This window comes from Xenopus laevis, chromosome 5L (genome assembly GCF_017654675.1).
Source record: "Xenopus laevis strain J_2021 chromosome 5L, Xenopus_laevis_v10.1, whole genome shotgun sequence".
In the NCBI taxonomy this organism is placed as follows: Eukaryota; Metazoa; Chordata; class Amphibia; order Anura; family Pipidae; genus Xenopus; species Xenopus laevis.
This window is the reverse complement of record NC_054379.1, coordinates 13,654,244-13,669,802: the sequence shown is the minus strand read 5'-3', so window position 1 is coordinate 13,669,802 and position 15,559 is coordinate 13,654,244. Positions and strand designations below refer to the sequence as shown.

General features: G+C 38.9%; 1 protein-coding gene across 9 annotated transcripts in view; it reads left to right on the top strand.

Moving 5' to 3' along the window:
• esrrg.L (estrogen related receptor gamma L homeolog) overlaps nt 1–15,559 on the top strand; it is a 460,320-nt gene that overhangs the window by 365,891 nt on the left and 78,870 nt on the right. For all 9 annotated transcript variants that reach the window (XM_041562543.1, XM_041562544.1, XM_018262593.2 and 6 more), the window contains 2 exons: nt 649–1,064; nt 10,060–10,176. In XM_041562543.1, the coding sequence (XP_041418477.1) occupies nt 662–1,064; nt 10,060–10,176 (520 nt within the window). In that variant the 5' untranslated portion in view covers nt 649–661. The remainder of the gene's footprint in view (nt 1–648; nt 1,065–10,059; nt 10,177–15,559) is intronic.

The window sequence follows — 15,559 nt, the reverse complement described above, 5'->3', positions numbered from 1 at the left end:
TGTGTACAATACCTATTATTAAGATTTATTTTAAAGTCTAAATAATTTGTAATCCAAAGAAATCACAATTACATATTTTCCGTTGAGGCCTCAAATTCTCTATTTTTCATTTAGCTGGAAAAAAAAGTCTCCACTGTTGCTCTTTTCAGATCCTCTTTATGTTTCGAGTTAATCTGGAAATTAGCCATGATCCTCACTGGGCTACAAGCTGGTGTTATGTGGCCTCCCAGGCACTAAGGGGGAGATGCTAAAAATAGGAAGCACTTATTGCAAATGTGTGGATTCTGGTTTACAGTGGGTTAAAGGTGGGGAGATGTACTGTTGCACTGCATGCTAATTGAAGGCACATGCATGAGCTGTATCCATAGCCCATATCCTATTCATAGCTGACTTGCTATTGACAAATAGCCTACCTTTGGGAAAGGAGATTTAAGCTTTTTAAAGTTTTTGTTTACTGCCTGTCTATAACACTGCTAAATCTCTGTCATAGCCTTATGCTGATTACCTTCATGTACAACAAGAGATATTGACTCATGAATGAATGATGTGCAGCCTTTAGCCCATACAGAGCAATCTTAAAGAGCACAAAGTGTTCATTTAATAACCAGTGTCTTCTCCCTCTCCCCTCCACAACACTTTTTTATGTAGGCTTCTCTGCAGAATGTCAAGCAAAGACCGACACATTGACTCTAGCTGTTCGTCATACATCAAGACGGAACCCTCAAGCCCAGCCTCCTTGACGGACAGTATCAACCACCACAGCCCGGGAGGCTCTTCTGACGCCAGTGGGAGCTACAGTTCCACTATGAATGGACATCAGAATGGACTAGATTCACCACCTTTGTACCCATCCGCCGCAGGTCTAGGTGGCAATGGACCTGTCAGGAAAAGATATGATGACTGCTCCAGTACCATTGCCGAAGAGTCACAAACCAAGTGTGAATATATGCTAAATGCAATGCCCAAAAGACTGTGTCTGGTGTGCGGTGACATAGCATCAGGTTACCACTATGGTGTGGCTTCATGTGAGGCCTGCAAGGCCTTTTTCAAAAGGACAATTCAAGGTTGGTGTTTGTTTCTATTTTTCAGAAGCCAAACTAGTATAGATAAAGAATTTATGGAGCCCCATTCCATTTCTAGAGAAGATATTTCTATTGACCTAACAGAATATGTAATGTACAATATTTCTTGACAATTAGGTTTTTGGATACACTCATAATAAGATGTTAACCCATAAGTGTTTGAAGTTAAAAATAAATTATCTTTAAGTTACCTAGAGCACATGGAGAATAACTAGGTCCATCAGCTGGTCAAGTTCATCTCTACTGAGATGAGGGGAGAGAGTGACTTCCCCATGAGCTCAATGACCAGTAGGAATGAAGGTTCATTATACACTAAGGACAGAACATTCACCATCAAAATATTTAATTTTCAGATGAATCTCTGTACAATGTGTGGGTGATGTATAAATAGGTATAATAATAATTCAAGATTTTTTTGGAGCTAAAACTCATGAATTGAAATTATGGTTTGAAAAACGTGAATGTTTGAAAGTTTCTTTTATGGTTGTATTCAATCAAGTTTTTTAGATTCAAATTTTTTAGTATATAAGCAATTATTAATGTTTGATAAAATGTCAAGTTAATTCAAATTAAATTCAAATAAAAAAAACAAATAGGCCTGTATGGAGAATCCACTTTAGGAAGCCACAAGTGTGTCGTGAGGTATTACATATAGATGCAAGAAGGGTCCAGGCTGCCCCATATGCCATTTATAGACTTTGTGACCAAGCTTTTGACTTACTACCATATGTGCACTTAATACCTCCTGAGCATGCTTTATGTTGCCTATTATGATATAGAAAGCTTATAAGGATCCTAGGTACCTACAATAGTTAAACTGCTTATCTTCTTGCTACTAGAAATTCTTCACAAGTTTAAACCCATTCTATTATTATTCCTCCATACAATGAATATCATTAGTAAGAGGTTCATGATGGCAATTTTCAAAATGGCCTTTAATTCCTAGAATCACAGCTTCATTGTATAACCAGTTTTCAGGCAACAAGGGTTAACTACTGTTATAATTCTTCATTTTGCACTTCACTGAGCTACGTAAGTTGTTTATCTCTATATTATATCTTTGTTGACATATAAACCATTCCAGTGGAATCAGTAGATGTGGGAAAACGTCCACGGTCATTATGGAATTAAATATTCCGATTACCATATTTACCCTAAGATAAGGTTGTTTTAAAACCGAGATAGGTTGTTTCAAATTGGTTGCACATTGTGGATTTGTTTGCTCATACCTGGGGCAATTCAATAGAACACACGTACCACAAGGGAAAACCAAATATAATTTGGCTTTCAGCCACGCCGATAGCATTTTTCATTCATATCTATTGTTTTTGATAAGACTTGTTTTTCCTCTGTTTGTGGTGTCATGTAATGACCGAATAGTCTCTGGTTGTCCTTCCAAGAACAGTGTAAATAATGGTTAGAACCAGAAGGGGATAAACAGGATTTTCCAAAGTTTTTCAGAAATAGACATTGCTTGCGTTATATATTATATAACTTATGTGGTGTTGAAAAAAGTATCTACAAGTCTACATAAAAATAAAAAAATCATGATATTCTGAAAGAGACGGATTTGCCTACACTGTTGAGTCTGGAGGCCTTGGTTATGAAATCCTGTTTCATAAAAGCAAAGCAATCCACTTTTCATTAAAATGTATAATATATTATATAAGCTAGGCTTCAATTTGTAGGACCCTCAGTCATACCAGATAACCGGGGCTTAAGTAGATAAGTAGAAACAATAGAATTCTACCTGTATCTGACAATTCAGCACTAACAATGGCCGATGTTTGGGTGCCTTCAAAATCTTCCCTCCAGCCCAATAAACAAGCCAACCGATATCCAAGCCACTGCCAATATTGGTCGTCTCACCTCCCACCATAGACATATGGAATATCGTAAAACTTTTATTTCATACTTTTCTCAATCCCACTCTGGGGTTTAATTAATTAGTAAATGAATTCATTAATTAGGATCATACATTTTCAGTCTCAAAGGCACACAAAGAGTAATATGGAAAGTGATCTTGAACTACAAAATATACCGTGTACAGAGCTCTCACCTTCATAGTATTAGTACTATGAGACAAACCTATTCATATGACCAACATTTCCACTAACAAGGGAAGCAATTTGTGTTTTCAGTACTCAACCCTAAATTCTACACTGCAGAATATACAAAATGTTTAATGGGGTTATTTATCAAAAATCTAATTTGTGAGGTTTCCTCTACTCATCATTTAAAAAAAAAACCCAGATGTTTACTTATTTATTAAAAAAAATCTCAATATAAAAAACTTGATTTAATAAAATTGTGGGAATATACAAACTTGAAAATCACAAATTAAAAAAAAATTGCCTGAAATTTGCCTAGGACAACTCCTATTGACTTCTACAGGAATTCACAAGTTTTTAGATACCAAAGTTTTACATATATATATAACTCACCCAGCCAGTAATTATTATACACTTTGTTCAATATTCAGTTCTTTTACAGTTGGTTGTGAAAGTCTATTGAGGCAGTGAAAGGAAAGTACAAATTAAGTGCTGGCACTTCAAGCAGGAGTTTTGCATAGACCCCCTTGTTCTGTCAGCTAATTCACTAAAATCCGAAGTTGCGCTCAGGGAGGCGAACGGTAGAGAATTTGCGCTAGCATTAATTCGTCAAGCAAAGCGAAGTTACGCTAGCGATGCCTAATTTGCATACGGCGCCAAGTTAAAGTTGAATGGACGTATATGTAGCAGCAAATCCATTACACTACACAAGCCTGGGAAAGCTTCATAAAATAAAATAGAGGTGTTATATTGCCCTATACATGTGCCCACTGTATAGTTTAGGTGCCATATGTTAGGAAATGTAGGGGGGAAGGAGGGTACCCCCAAAAAAATTTACCATCTTTTTCAGACTATCACCCTTAAAAAAGTAAAAGACGCCAGCGTTTTTTGGGACTTTTTTGTGACGCAATCCCTGTCTACTCTATTGCACTTCACCTGGTTTGTCTGGCGCAAGAGCAAATGTTCAGTAAAATGCGCAAGTTAGTGAATTAGCGTAGTTACGTCGTCCCTTCGCCATAGTGCAATTTCTCCTGGAGTAAGGGTGCGAAGTAGCGCTAGAGTAGGTCCACATCGCTAGCGAATTTATACCAGCACCTGTTAGTAAATCTGTGAAGTTACGAAATGACGTCACGCGAATTTGCTCTAGCGTTAGGCGCTTCACGCTTTAGTGAATTTGCCGCTTTAGTGAATTTGCCCCATAGCATTCATTTATTCTTCCCCTTGGGACAAGCCATATATATATATATATATATATATATATATATATATATATATATATATATATATATATATATATATATATATATATATATATATATATATATATATATATATATATCTTGTCCAAGGGGATATATATACAAATTTCTAAATCTGTTACTTGATCATTGTTTTATCATTCTTGACAGTCTGGTTTAAAAATCACATCTACCATGTTGGGTTTATTCACTTGAAAGCACAGTAGCCTTTCCAAATATAGCATGCAGCCGGATATTGTAAAACAAGTAAATTGTATCTGCCCAGTTAACCATCTGTCACCGCACAGCCTCATCTGGAATTGAGGGGAGCCAAGCATTTTCCAAAGAAATCAGAACAAGTTTTCTGATTCTTGTTTTGCTTGTTACTATCATAGATTAAATTATATAGTAAAGTGTTGCTGCACAGGTGATGCTATGGGCCCCAGATAGTCTCCAACATAATATGGATTGTCATATCTAGAAACTATAAAAATACAGGTATGGGACCTGTTAACCAGAATGCTTGGGACCCGATGTTTTTCAGATAACTGATCTTTTCTTAATTTGGATATTCAGATCTTAAGTATATTAGAAAATAATTTGAACATTAAATAAACCCAATAGGCTGGTTTTGCCTCATGGATCAAGGATTGATTATATTTTAGTTGGGATCAAGTACAAGCTACTGTTTTATTATGACAGAGATATAGGAAATAATTTTTATCAAATTCCGATTATCATATCTCTAAAATGGAGTCTGTGGGAGACAACCTTTCCATAATTTGGATCTTTCTGGATAATAGGTTGCCAGATTATGGATCCCATACCTAGAACAGCAATAATGTTTTATAATATGACCTTTTGTAATTTTTTTTAAATTACCCCAACTGATGCCCCATATGAGCTGTTTTAAAGTAGGCATGGGAGCTGCCGTTTTGTTTTGTCTTGGTGCCATAGGCTCAGAGTGAGGCTGACTCTGATTATTCCTAATCAAATACTTAGCAGAGTCCATTAATATTACATTTTGAAGCAGAATGCAGAATTTCTTGAGCCAGGACCACACTCTATTTTAGGTACATACATCTGACTGCAAAACAAATTAAGATATGAAGTTTGGACCACTCCAACCATTTGGATTCCAAAATTATTTACATATAAAACCTTTGCTCCATCTGTGTTAAATGCCACCAATGATTTTATATCACCTATTTGATAAAATAGTGACGGTGAACTAGAAAAACAGGCTAAATGAATCTCCATATAGGCTTAAAATGTACAGATAGAGGCTACCAGCCCTTGGTAGTGCAGAAAATCAGACTCAAGTTTGCTCCATCTCTATTAAAATGTTGCCTTTGCTCTTCTGCGAGCATGCACCCACATTTGAAGCCATCTCTCTTTAACTTTCTTTGTGCAGCAGATGCTATCTATAATGTATTCTTGAAAAATGAAGTGTAGGCTCACAATCTTGTTTTTAAGTACAGAACGATATGACCTGCTTGACAAATAGAATATCCTGTGCATGTATTAAAGCCTCCTATATTACATCTCACTCAGCTGCATGTATAATATACATCATTAATCGTGTTTTCCTCTTAACCACTGTACTCTTGGCAGCGGTGAAGTGCATTGTGGGCTGCGCCATGCTGCCTTCGCATGTATTCATTAACCTCTCTCGCTGTTGGCTCATCTGCCCTTCTGCTGTAGCCGAAGGGGTTACAAACACGTTAATTTAAAAACAGGCTGATATATGGCGTTGGAATGAATTATCCTACCATCCCACACAATTGCTCTTCATTTCATGATGAAATTCTTAATAAACTACTGATTCCGTGGAAAGAAATCACTCACACTTTGATTATTAATTCATATATTCATCAACAATTCCCCCCACTGCCTTACTTAAAAACAATTGCAAAGAAGGTAGTATTTTTTTTTTTTATCTGAGAGACAGAGGGAGGCTATTGCGGAACAAGTGTGGCACAACAAAAAGGCATTTATCTTTCACTTGAGCGGCTCTTGATTTTTGCACTCAAAATATGACTACATTAGCATTCAGACTTAGAATATATACATGCCTTTGCATAGTCAAGTGTCTCTCAATGACAATCAATGACCTTTCTTACTATGGTGACACAGACAAGCCATGTGCATGTTGCCACCACCGGCATTAAATATTACCAATACCCATTTTTTTACTTACATCTTCATTGTCCTCATAGTCTACATTGCAACTTTTTTATGCCTTTATAAAGGCCAAGCTTGACTGCACATGTGAAATAAAAATTGCAGATCAACAAAGTGCAGGACAGGGGCAACTGTTAAAATGTTTTGCATGGTCCTTACAGAAAAATTAAGCTTGTAGTTAAAGATGAAAAATATACTAATCTGTGATGTGTAAAGTTTGGAAACTGGTGTTAGGCAAGAGACAAAAAGGCAGAGGTTCCCATTTAATGGGTGGAACATTTCAAAGATCTGGTATTTTTCATTTGCAAACCCCAGCTGTTGTTAAACTACAACTACTAGTATCATTTACAACATCTGATGGAGCCTAAGGATTTTTCGAGATCTTGGAGGCCCTGTTTTATGACTAGAGCAAGGTTTAGAGCTTTGGCTAACTTGATGAACCCTAAGACATTTTTGAGATCTTGGAGGCCCTACTTAAGACCTGGAGCAAGGTTTAAAGCTTTGATTAACATTATGAAGCCTAAGGGATTTTTGAGATCTTGGAGGCCCTAGTTTAGACCTGGAGCAAGGTTTAAAGCTTTGACTAACAAGATGGAGCCTAAGGGATTTTGGAGATCTTGGAGGCCCTAGTTTAGACCTGGAGCAAGGTTTAAAGCTTTGACTAACAAGATGGAGCCTAAGGGATTTTGGAGATCTTGGAGGCCCTGCTTTATGCCTGGAGCATGGTTTATAGCTGTTGCTACATATGTAAGCAAGACCTTAAGGCAAGAAGGTTGTTCATCTCTGGAACAGGCAACATTTACTTGTCATTTTGGATGGTTTGTGTTGCTAAAAGCCTATTTTACCAGATTAAGACAATCCACTCCAAATGATTGATAGTGTTGGTGCTCAGTGCATCTATTGCTGCACTCTTGTCTCCCTTTGCCAGGACCCTGGTCCTATTGCCAGTTCCCACAATTGTTCTCCCTCCATAGGTCACCCTCCAGTTTCCATATTTACCTCTTTCCACAGAATTCTGTTTTTGCCATCTATTTCAATTGCATTTGTGCTGCCTCATTCCCTATCTCTGTATCTAATTCTTGCAAAATAATACCCCCCCTAGTTATCTTTATAGTTAGCATATTTACCAGTAGAAATTCAGAAATTCAGGGTGCCCTAATCACAATCAAAATGAATCCTGAAATAAAATTCTAAGGCTTTTAACCTACCATTACCAATCTCATCATTTATTAAATGGTCTTGGCTACTCTGTGAGCTTTTGACCTTTGAGGAGGGGGGGTCTATTAATTCAGCAATCAGGTCACACTTATTAGAGTAATTGAGATGGGATTGAGGTGTCAATTCTGTTTTCCAAGTGTTCAATGATTTATTTAGTGGGACAACTTCAATCTTTTTTAGACAATATCATTGAGATCTGAGAGCACCTATTGTAATTGCTTCTTGGTGTGTGTGACTGCAGCTCTAGTAGGCAGGGCTGGAATCAGAACATTACAATCACATATAAATATATTTATGGCAAATGTTAATTGACAACTATATAGGAAGGTCAGCTTAATTGGTGAAAGCAGTAGTGTACTACTTACATCTTAGAGAACATCTCACAAACCAACTCTGGCCATCCAAGGCTATAACAATAAGATAAACAGGGTAAGTCATTACTGTTTTCCCTGAGCCTCCAGTGATTGTATTGCATTGTCCACTTCCATCCATCAGGTTCTTGGGAATATAACTGCTTCAATGTGTGATATCACAATCAGACTGTTCCTGGGTTCCCCACTGATGTCTGTTGGGGTCAGTTCAAATTAAGATATGGACAGAAAACAAGTAATGAGTGGAAGTGACTCAGTGGAGGTGACAGAGGACGTTACTTCTTCATGGCTTTGTACAGGGTGACCATGCTCATTGCCCTTGTTCTTTACCTCTATGGTGCAGTAAAACGTCTGCCAATGCAACACTTACATCATTACGCCCCAGAAGTCTACACAATAGGTTTGCAGCCCAGCCACCACCGAGATTCCCAACCCCAAATTGAACCGCTGAATAGTAATACTAATATAATATAAAGAAATGGAACAGTATCAATAGAGCCCATTTTGCGGCAACCTCCCCATTGCACGTGTGTCTATTTGCTTTTATTTAATAAATAATAGACACCCACACATACATACAGAATATCCTTAATTATTCAGTTGACACATTTTTATCCTTAATTATTTAATGCTGACAAGTTTCCATATCATAGCCACTTAACACCCTCTCAACAAATACGCATCTCATTTCCCCCCGCTGTTGCCTTAGCGCTGGTCGAGTGTTCGACTCTTTATGCAGTCCTGCAATCCTCTAATGTGATATTTAATGAGGAGACATCAGTCCGGAGAAAGGCAGTCAATATAAATCAGTGTTTACAAAGTGTGATTAACTCTGAAATATTCCGTCAATGCCGTGGTCCTGAGCCGGCTCTATGCTAATTACTAGAAGGGGCATGTGTTTCTGGGGGGCTCTGATGCTCCCCAAGTGCTGTAAACAAGAGCATGTAAAATTGCAATTATGCCTTGGCTGTCTCCCATGACAATTTATGCATTTGGTGTGTTGACCTCCCCTTCCCAAGAGAGTAATAAACAGAATGCATTTTCATTTAGATACTAATGCACTTAATCACTGGGGGGGGGGGGGGGGGAGGGTGGAAAAAGTAAAGATAGTCCGGAAGCAAGATGAGACGCATCTCTTTTGCAGTGTATACTTTCCCTTGCAGTCGTAAATAGGCTATGCCATTACTCACGTACCCCTATTCTCAAATATCATGTTAATAAATCATAGTCACAGCTTTATTAACCTTTAAACTTGTAACTTTCAACCATTAACCTGGGAATGATGCTAAGAAGGAAACATGCAAATGAGCCACTGAGGGGATACTGGTTTCCTACAAGATGTCTGGACAAACAGATTGACCTCCTGCCCCCTCCTTCAAGCTCTTTCAGTGCATAATCCAAAGAGTACCGCATCCTCGCCAGCTGTCCTGCTGTCCTGGAAAGATACTCTGACCATTTAAACAAGGGGGGGGGGTTAAATCCCACAGAACGGAGTGGGGAATGAGTGGTGTCATCACTAGCAAATGAGGCCTATAGTGTTTCAAAAGCTTATCTAGGCTCCTTCTTCAGGCTAAAGTCTACTGCACATATTGTAGAGTATTTATGATAAATATATATAAATCCTCATCCTAAGTATGACAAATACCTCAAAAGCCGCAGTTACCAAATGTTCCAAATTTATTGAGACTACTTAACAGCACCCCAATGGGTGATGATATGTGGAATGGAGTTTAGACTCTCATCTTGTGTCCTTCAAAACACTTATCTATTGAAAAGTTGCTTTGTGTCACCAGTAAACCACAACTACCCATATCCTAGGATATGTATTCCACTGGAACTTATTTTATGACCCCTCCTCCCACTTTTATTTCAATTTCTATTGGCTGCATGCTAACCATTTTTAATTCTGCTGCAGGTAACATAGAGTACAGCTGCCCTGCAACAAATGAATGTGAAATAACAAAGCGCAGACGTAAGTCGTGTCAAGCCTGCCGGTTCATGAAGTGTTTGAAAGTTGGGATGCTGAAAGAAGGTACAGTACAAAAAAATTATTTGCTCACTTTTTTTGGGGGTTTCCATCAGCAGACGGGGTATCTTACACTGGGGATACAGGTCTCAGGGTGAAGATGGTGACACATGCATGGATGGGTGGGAAAATATTTTGGTCGCTAGGGTATGTGGGACTATGATAGCCAATAGTAAAAAGAGACATATATTATCATATAATCCAAATGTCTACATTCCATTTCTTGGAAAAAAGAAGAAGGAAAAGGCTTAATTTGCCCTTGTTGAACATTCATACACATAGATATATATTTCTTTGCAGTGATAGCCTTTGCATTAGGATAATTGTTCCCTTGGAGAGTGGACCATTTCACGGTAGCACAGAAGGTTATTTCATTTTGCTTGTGCTGGGGGGGAGTCCCATCCCATAAACAGGTGTTTAGTAATTGGGCTAAGTCGCTGCTGAGCAACTGGAAGAAAGAGCGGCTTGGTTGTGGAGGGAGGAAAATTCAATACATGTGAGACAGACAATGAAAAGGGTCTGGGAAGGAGAGTGACGGAGACAGATTGTGGGTGAAGCAGTGACAGACAGAGGATTATGCACAGTTAATAGAGAGGTCAGGGAGATGCACAAAGATCTGAGGTAGAGTTAAGAGGTCTAGAATAGAGGAAAGGAAGACTGGCTTTTGGATATCTTGGGTTATTAGTAAAAATAAAAAAATAAAATAATGGTATCTACCAGTGATAATAAGTCTAATGCAAATCAACCTCTCAAAAAAGTCCATATACTCAGCAAGTCCATTAGCTTTAGAATTATCACTACCAGTAACTTGACCTGGAGACATTAAATGGGGGTGTCTCAAGGGATAACGCACAATGCTGGTTGGTTTCCCATAGCAACCATTTAGCACTTACTCTAAATAGGCAACTATATTAAATGAATGAAATGAATGGTCGGTGACTATGAGCGATTACAGTTTGCACCAGGGGGTTGACTTGCAAATGTAGGTAGTAAATTGCACCTGTGCAGTTACCTATAGCAACCGGATTTGATGTTTCCTTTTAATTTTCGAAGTAGATCCAAAGCGTATTGTTTTTTGGCAAATCCCATTGTACAATGTAGCTCCTATTTTAGTAAGTGGGCCCTCAGGTGTGGACTTGGGTAGACTGTACGCAGTAAATGAATCGCTGTTTAGTCTAGCAGGTGCATATGGGTATAATATGTGTGAAATTCAGCAGGTCCAGGTGCTAGTTTTTGCATTCTGTGCCCTTCTTTGCATTAAGATGGACTACCACAGATAGACCTGGTGGCCCCAATAAATACAGTGCTACCGAGAGGTCTGCAGGTGACCTAGGTACGGTAGCACTGTATTCATGAGGGGCAAGTGGGGGTGGCACCAAAAGCACTAAGCCCCTTGGTGCTCTTGCACTCACGGTCTTGATAAATGACCCCTATGGTCTATTGTTTGTAAGCTGTCAGCCCAATGCAACAACCACGGTCTAATGGCACAGAGTCAAAATACTTTTACGGGTCGCAAGTAGCGGCATCAAATATTGGGCCAACTGATCTGCATTAAATGTGGTATAATAAAAAGGGCCAAAGAGGTGAAGTGGCGAACCCTTCCTTCATCTATAATTATTTTTCAACAATCATTGGCTGTTGGCTTCTTGCATCCATACCCACTGCAGCCAAAGCTAAGGGACACACAGTGGTTTCTGGGACCCAAATGCCACATGAACCTGTTGATATTTTTCATACCTTTCCCTTTTCCAATTAATTGTGAGGATTCTATTTAAAATACAGTTTTCTAATAGAGGAAGGAAAGTGCGATGCCGAAAAGGAATAGCCAGCACCATGTGAAACAATATCCTTTGGTTAAATATGACTTTCTGAGTTTAGCTTGCATTCACAAAAAATGGCAGAGCAAAGAGGGGGAATAAAGGCACATTAATTCCTAACAAATACATTTATATTAGATGATAGCAATCTAGAGAGATGCTCCGTAGGCATTGTATCGTGCACTGCCTCCGAGGAATGGTGCCAAGCTCACGGAATACTTACAGAAATCATCTTCCTTTGGATGTGAGCGGAATAACACACAGCTGGTAATGTACAGAATAAAGACTCACGGCGCACTCATTTGCCAACTACTTATGAACTTGTTTTAAATGCCTGAACAATACCCCGTACTGCAATAAAGGCGTAAAGGATTATTGATATGAGCATTCGCTTGAGCAGTTGTTCCATATCCAGGAGCCGGAATTAGCGATTCTACCAACTGTCATGAACATGCTAAAATTTTAACTGTAGATTCTGTTGAACGTGGGTGCTTAAATGGATACTTAACTTGTTAAAGGGATAGTGCTCCTAATTTCTGATGACTTTATCTTTAAAGAGGAATTAATGACAGAAAACAATACATAAAACAGAATGAGTAAAAAGCACGTATCACAATGGTAATTTCTTATTTAAAGGGATACTGTCATGGGAAAAACATTTTTTTTCAAAATGAATCAGTTAATAGTGCTGCTCCAGCAGAATTCTGCACTGAAATCCATTTCTCAAAAGAGCAAACAGATTTTTTTATATTCAATTTTGAAATCTGACATGGGGCTAGATATTTTGTCAATTTCCCAGCTGCCCCTGGTCATGTGACTTGTGCCTGCACTTTAGGAGAGAAATGCTTTTTGGCAGGCTGTTGTTTTTCCTTCTCAATGTAACTGAATGTGTCTCAGTGGGACATGGGTTTTTACTATTGAGTGTTGTTCTTAGATCTACCAGGCAGCTGTTATCTTGTGTTAGAGAGCTGTTATCTGGTTGCCTTCCCATTGTTCTTTTGTTTGGCTGCTGTGGGGGAAAAGGGAGGGGGTGATATCACTCCAACTTGCAGTACAGCAGTAAAGAGTGATTGAAGTTTATCAGAGCACAAGTCACATGGCTTGGGGCAGCTGGGAAATTGACAATATGTCTAGCCCCATGTCAGATTTCAAAATTGAATATAAAAAAATCTGTTTGCTCTTTTGAGAAATGGATTTCAGTGCAGAATTCTGCTGGAGCACCACTATTAACTGATTCATTTTGAAAAATTTTTTTTTCCCATGACAGTATCCCTTTAAGGAATAAAACGTATCCATTGTGCTTTAATCAACATTTTCTATCCTAGAGTTCGCTGCCATAAAGGGGCCCCAGCCATCCCATCCCATTACTAACACCAGCCCATTATGTTCCATTATAGTCAGTAGAGAGTAGAGCTGACACGGGTTTCCTCTCATTCTCTCATGCACAGAAACACATTCCCTGTCTCCAGCCTGAATTGTAACCTGTGCTGAATTGGCAGGAAGTTTGGAATTTTAACCCCCCTTTATTCCTTAAGCACGGATTCCAGGCCCATTCACTGGCCGTGAGATCATACTGCAGTAAATCTATTCAAATGTAAACCTGTTCAATTCAATTACCAGTCTATAATACAATTTGCTTCCTCCACCTCGACGCTGGCCACAACAGTCTGTACATGCTGATGGCACAGCGGGTCTCCAAATTGACAGTTCAAATCTATTTAGCCGAAAAAATAGAGTTGCACAATGTGAAATAAGCTTAGATTCGCATAGGCTGAAGTCCTACTACAAGTAAATGCCATTTGCTACCATGTGATGTCTGATCTGTGGGGCATCCCACCCGAATGTGTTTTATGTCTTGTGAAATAAAAAGGCTTGTCAGGTTTATCTCTGCTGGATGGTATGCCTTGTGTTGGGAAGTATGTATTAATCCTAAGAGATATTAGGGCTATGGGACAAGAGGCATATACTTCTTTTTTAGGATGAAAGTGGTGGTTCCTGGACTGTCATGTGCTTCTCATACAAATTCAATGTGAAGTAGAAGGGTTAGTGGAGAATACACCCCAAAGACCACTGATTATTTACGGTTATTTACACTAAAATGAAAAATTGGCCCCATTCTAAAGCTGGCCATAGATGTTGAGATTTTTAAAAGATCAGATCCTGATCGTGAGACCACGATCTTCTCAGAACGATCGTACGATCGTACGAATCTACCATCAACTAAAAAGACCAATTTACCAGGAAAACAAAGGGGAGCTGCCTGCTTGGCCCTGCAAACATAGAGAGATTGCACTGGGACCGACAAAGATTTTTTGACCTGGCCGATCAATTTCCCGACAGATGTCGGACGAAAAATCGTAAGATGTACGATCGTTCGAATACCACTAACCGCACGATAATTTCGAAGGATCGGTCGGGCTTCCCTAAAATCGGTCGTTCGGCAAGAAGAATCGTCGCGTCTATGGGGACCTTAAGAACATGAATTGCTTGATTGCAGTAGACCTTAGAAGTCAGGGGGTGTTAGGGCTTGGGGTCTTTAGATGTGCTAAATGGTACAGCTTTTTGAGCTTGTAGAGTTGCACTTATAGAGGAGGTGAATAGTCATTGTGGGAGATGCCAGACAGCACTCGGATGGCCCCTAGAATAACCCCTACCTTAAGTGTCATTCAGAGGCCATAAGGTGCAGAAGATCCTTGTACTTAATGGAAACATTCAAGTATAGAGCTGCCATGTAGTCAATAACATTGAACATGCTGAAGGGTGTACTTCTTCCCACCTTAATGCTCTTGCATTTGTGTCTAGGACATTTGTAAATAAGTCCATGAATAACAGTTTGAAACAAATGCCATTTATTAAGTGTTATTTACAAAGATTTATTGTAAGCCTATGCTTGATGGCATGGGGTTCCTTTCTCCTGGTGTATCACAGCTGATCCCCAAAACCATCCTTCTATGCACCAAGATTTAGACCACTATTTACTTTCTGATTTTTAATGAATATATAAACAAAGCTACCTATTATTTTTGGGGCAAAAGCTGGGGGCTACACATTGTGTTTGTATCTCAAGTAACATGGTACCACTAGGACGTGTAGTAGTAGTAGTAGTAGTAGTAGTAGTAGTAGTGCAATACATTTCTTCCCCCTCCCTATTTCCAGCCTACAGTTACGCACCCACTAGGTGCTAAGTGCTAGGTGCACTATAAGGCCGTCATTACATGAATTCAAGATGCAAATGGCTTTTCAACCCCCCCTTCCAAGTCATTGATTAAGTTATACTGACTAGTTAAATGCTGTTGAGAGCTAAAACATTTCAGAATTCATTAGCTGCTGGGGCTTGTCTGGAAGAATAAAGTGAAGGTGAAGGGAAAAGAAACCTTAAGAGGATTACGTGTACAACTCAGATAATGAAAATGATTTACTGTGCAAATACCCTGCTGTTAGAAAACACTGGCCCATATATGTGGCGGTTCTTGCTACAAGGACTGCAGGCCATTTATTATTTCATGCTTGGAACGCTAAGAAGACAACTGATAAGGATTAAGGGAGTGAAGACAAGACAAGGCAGCTATTTG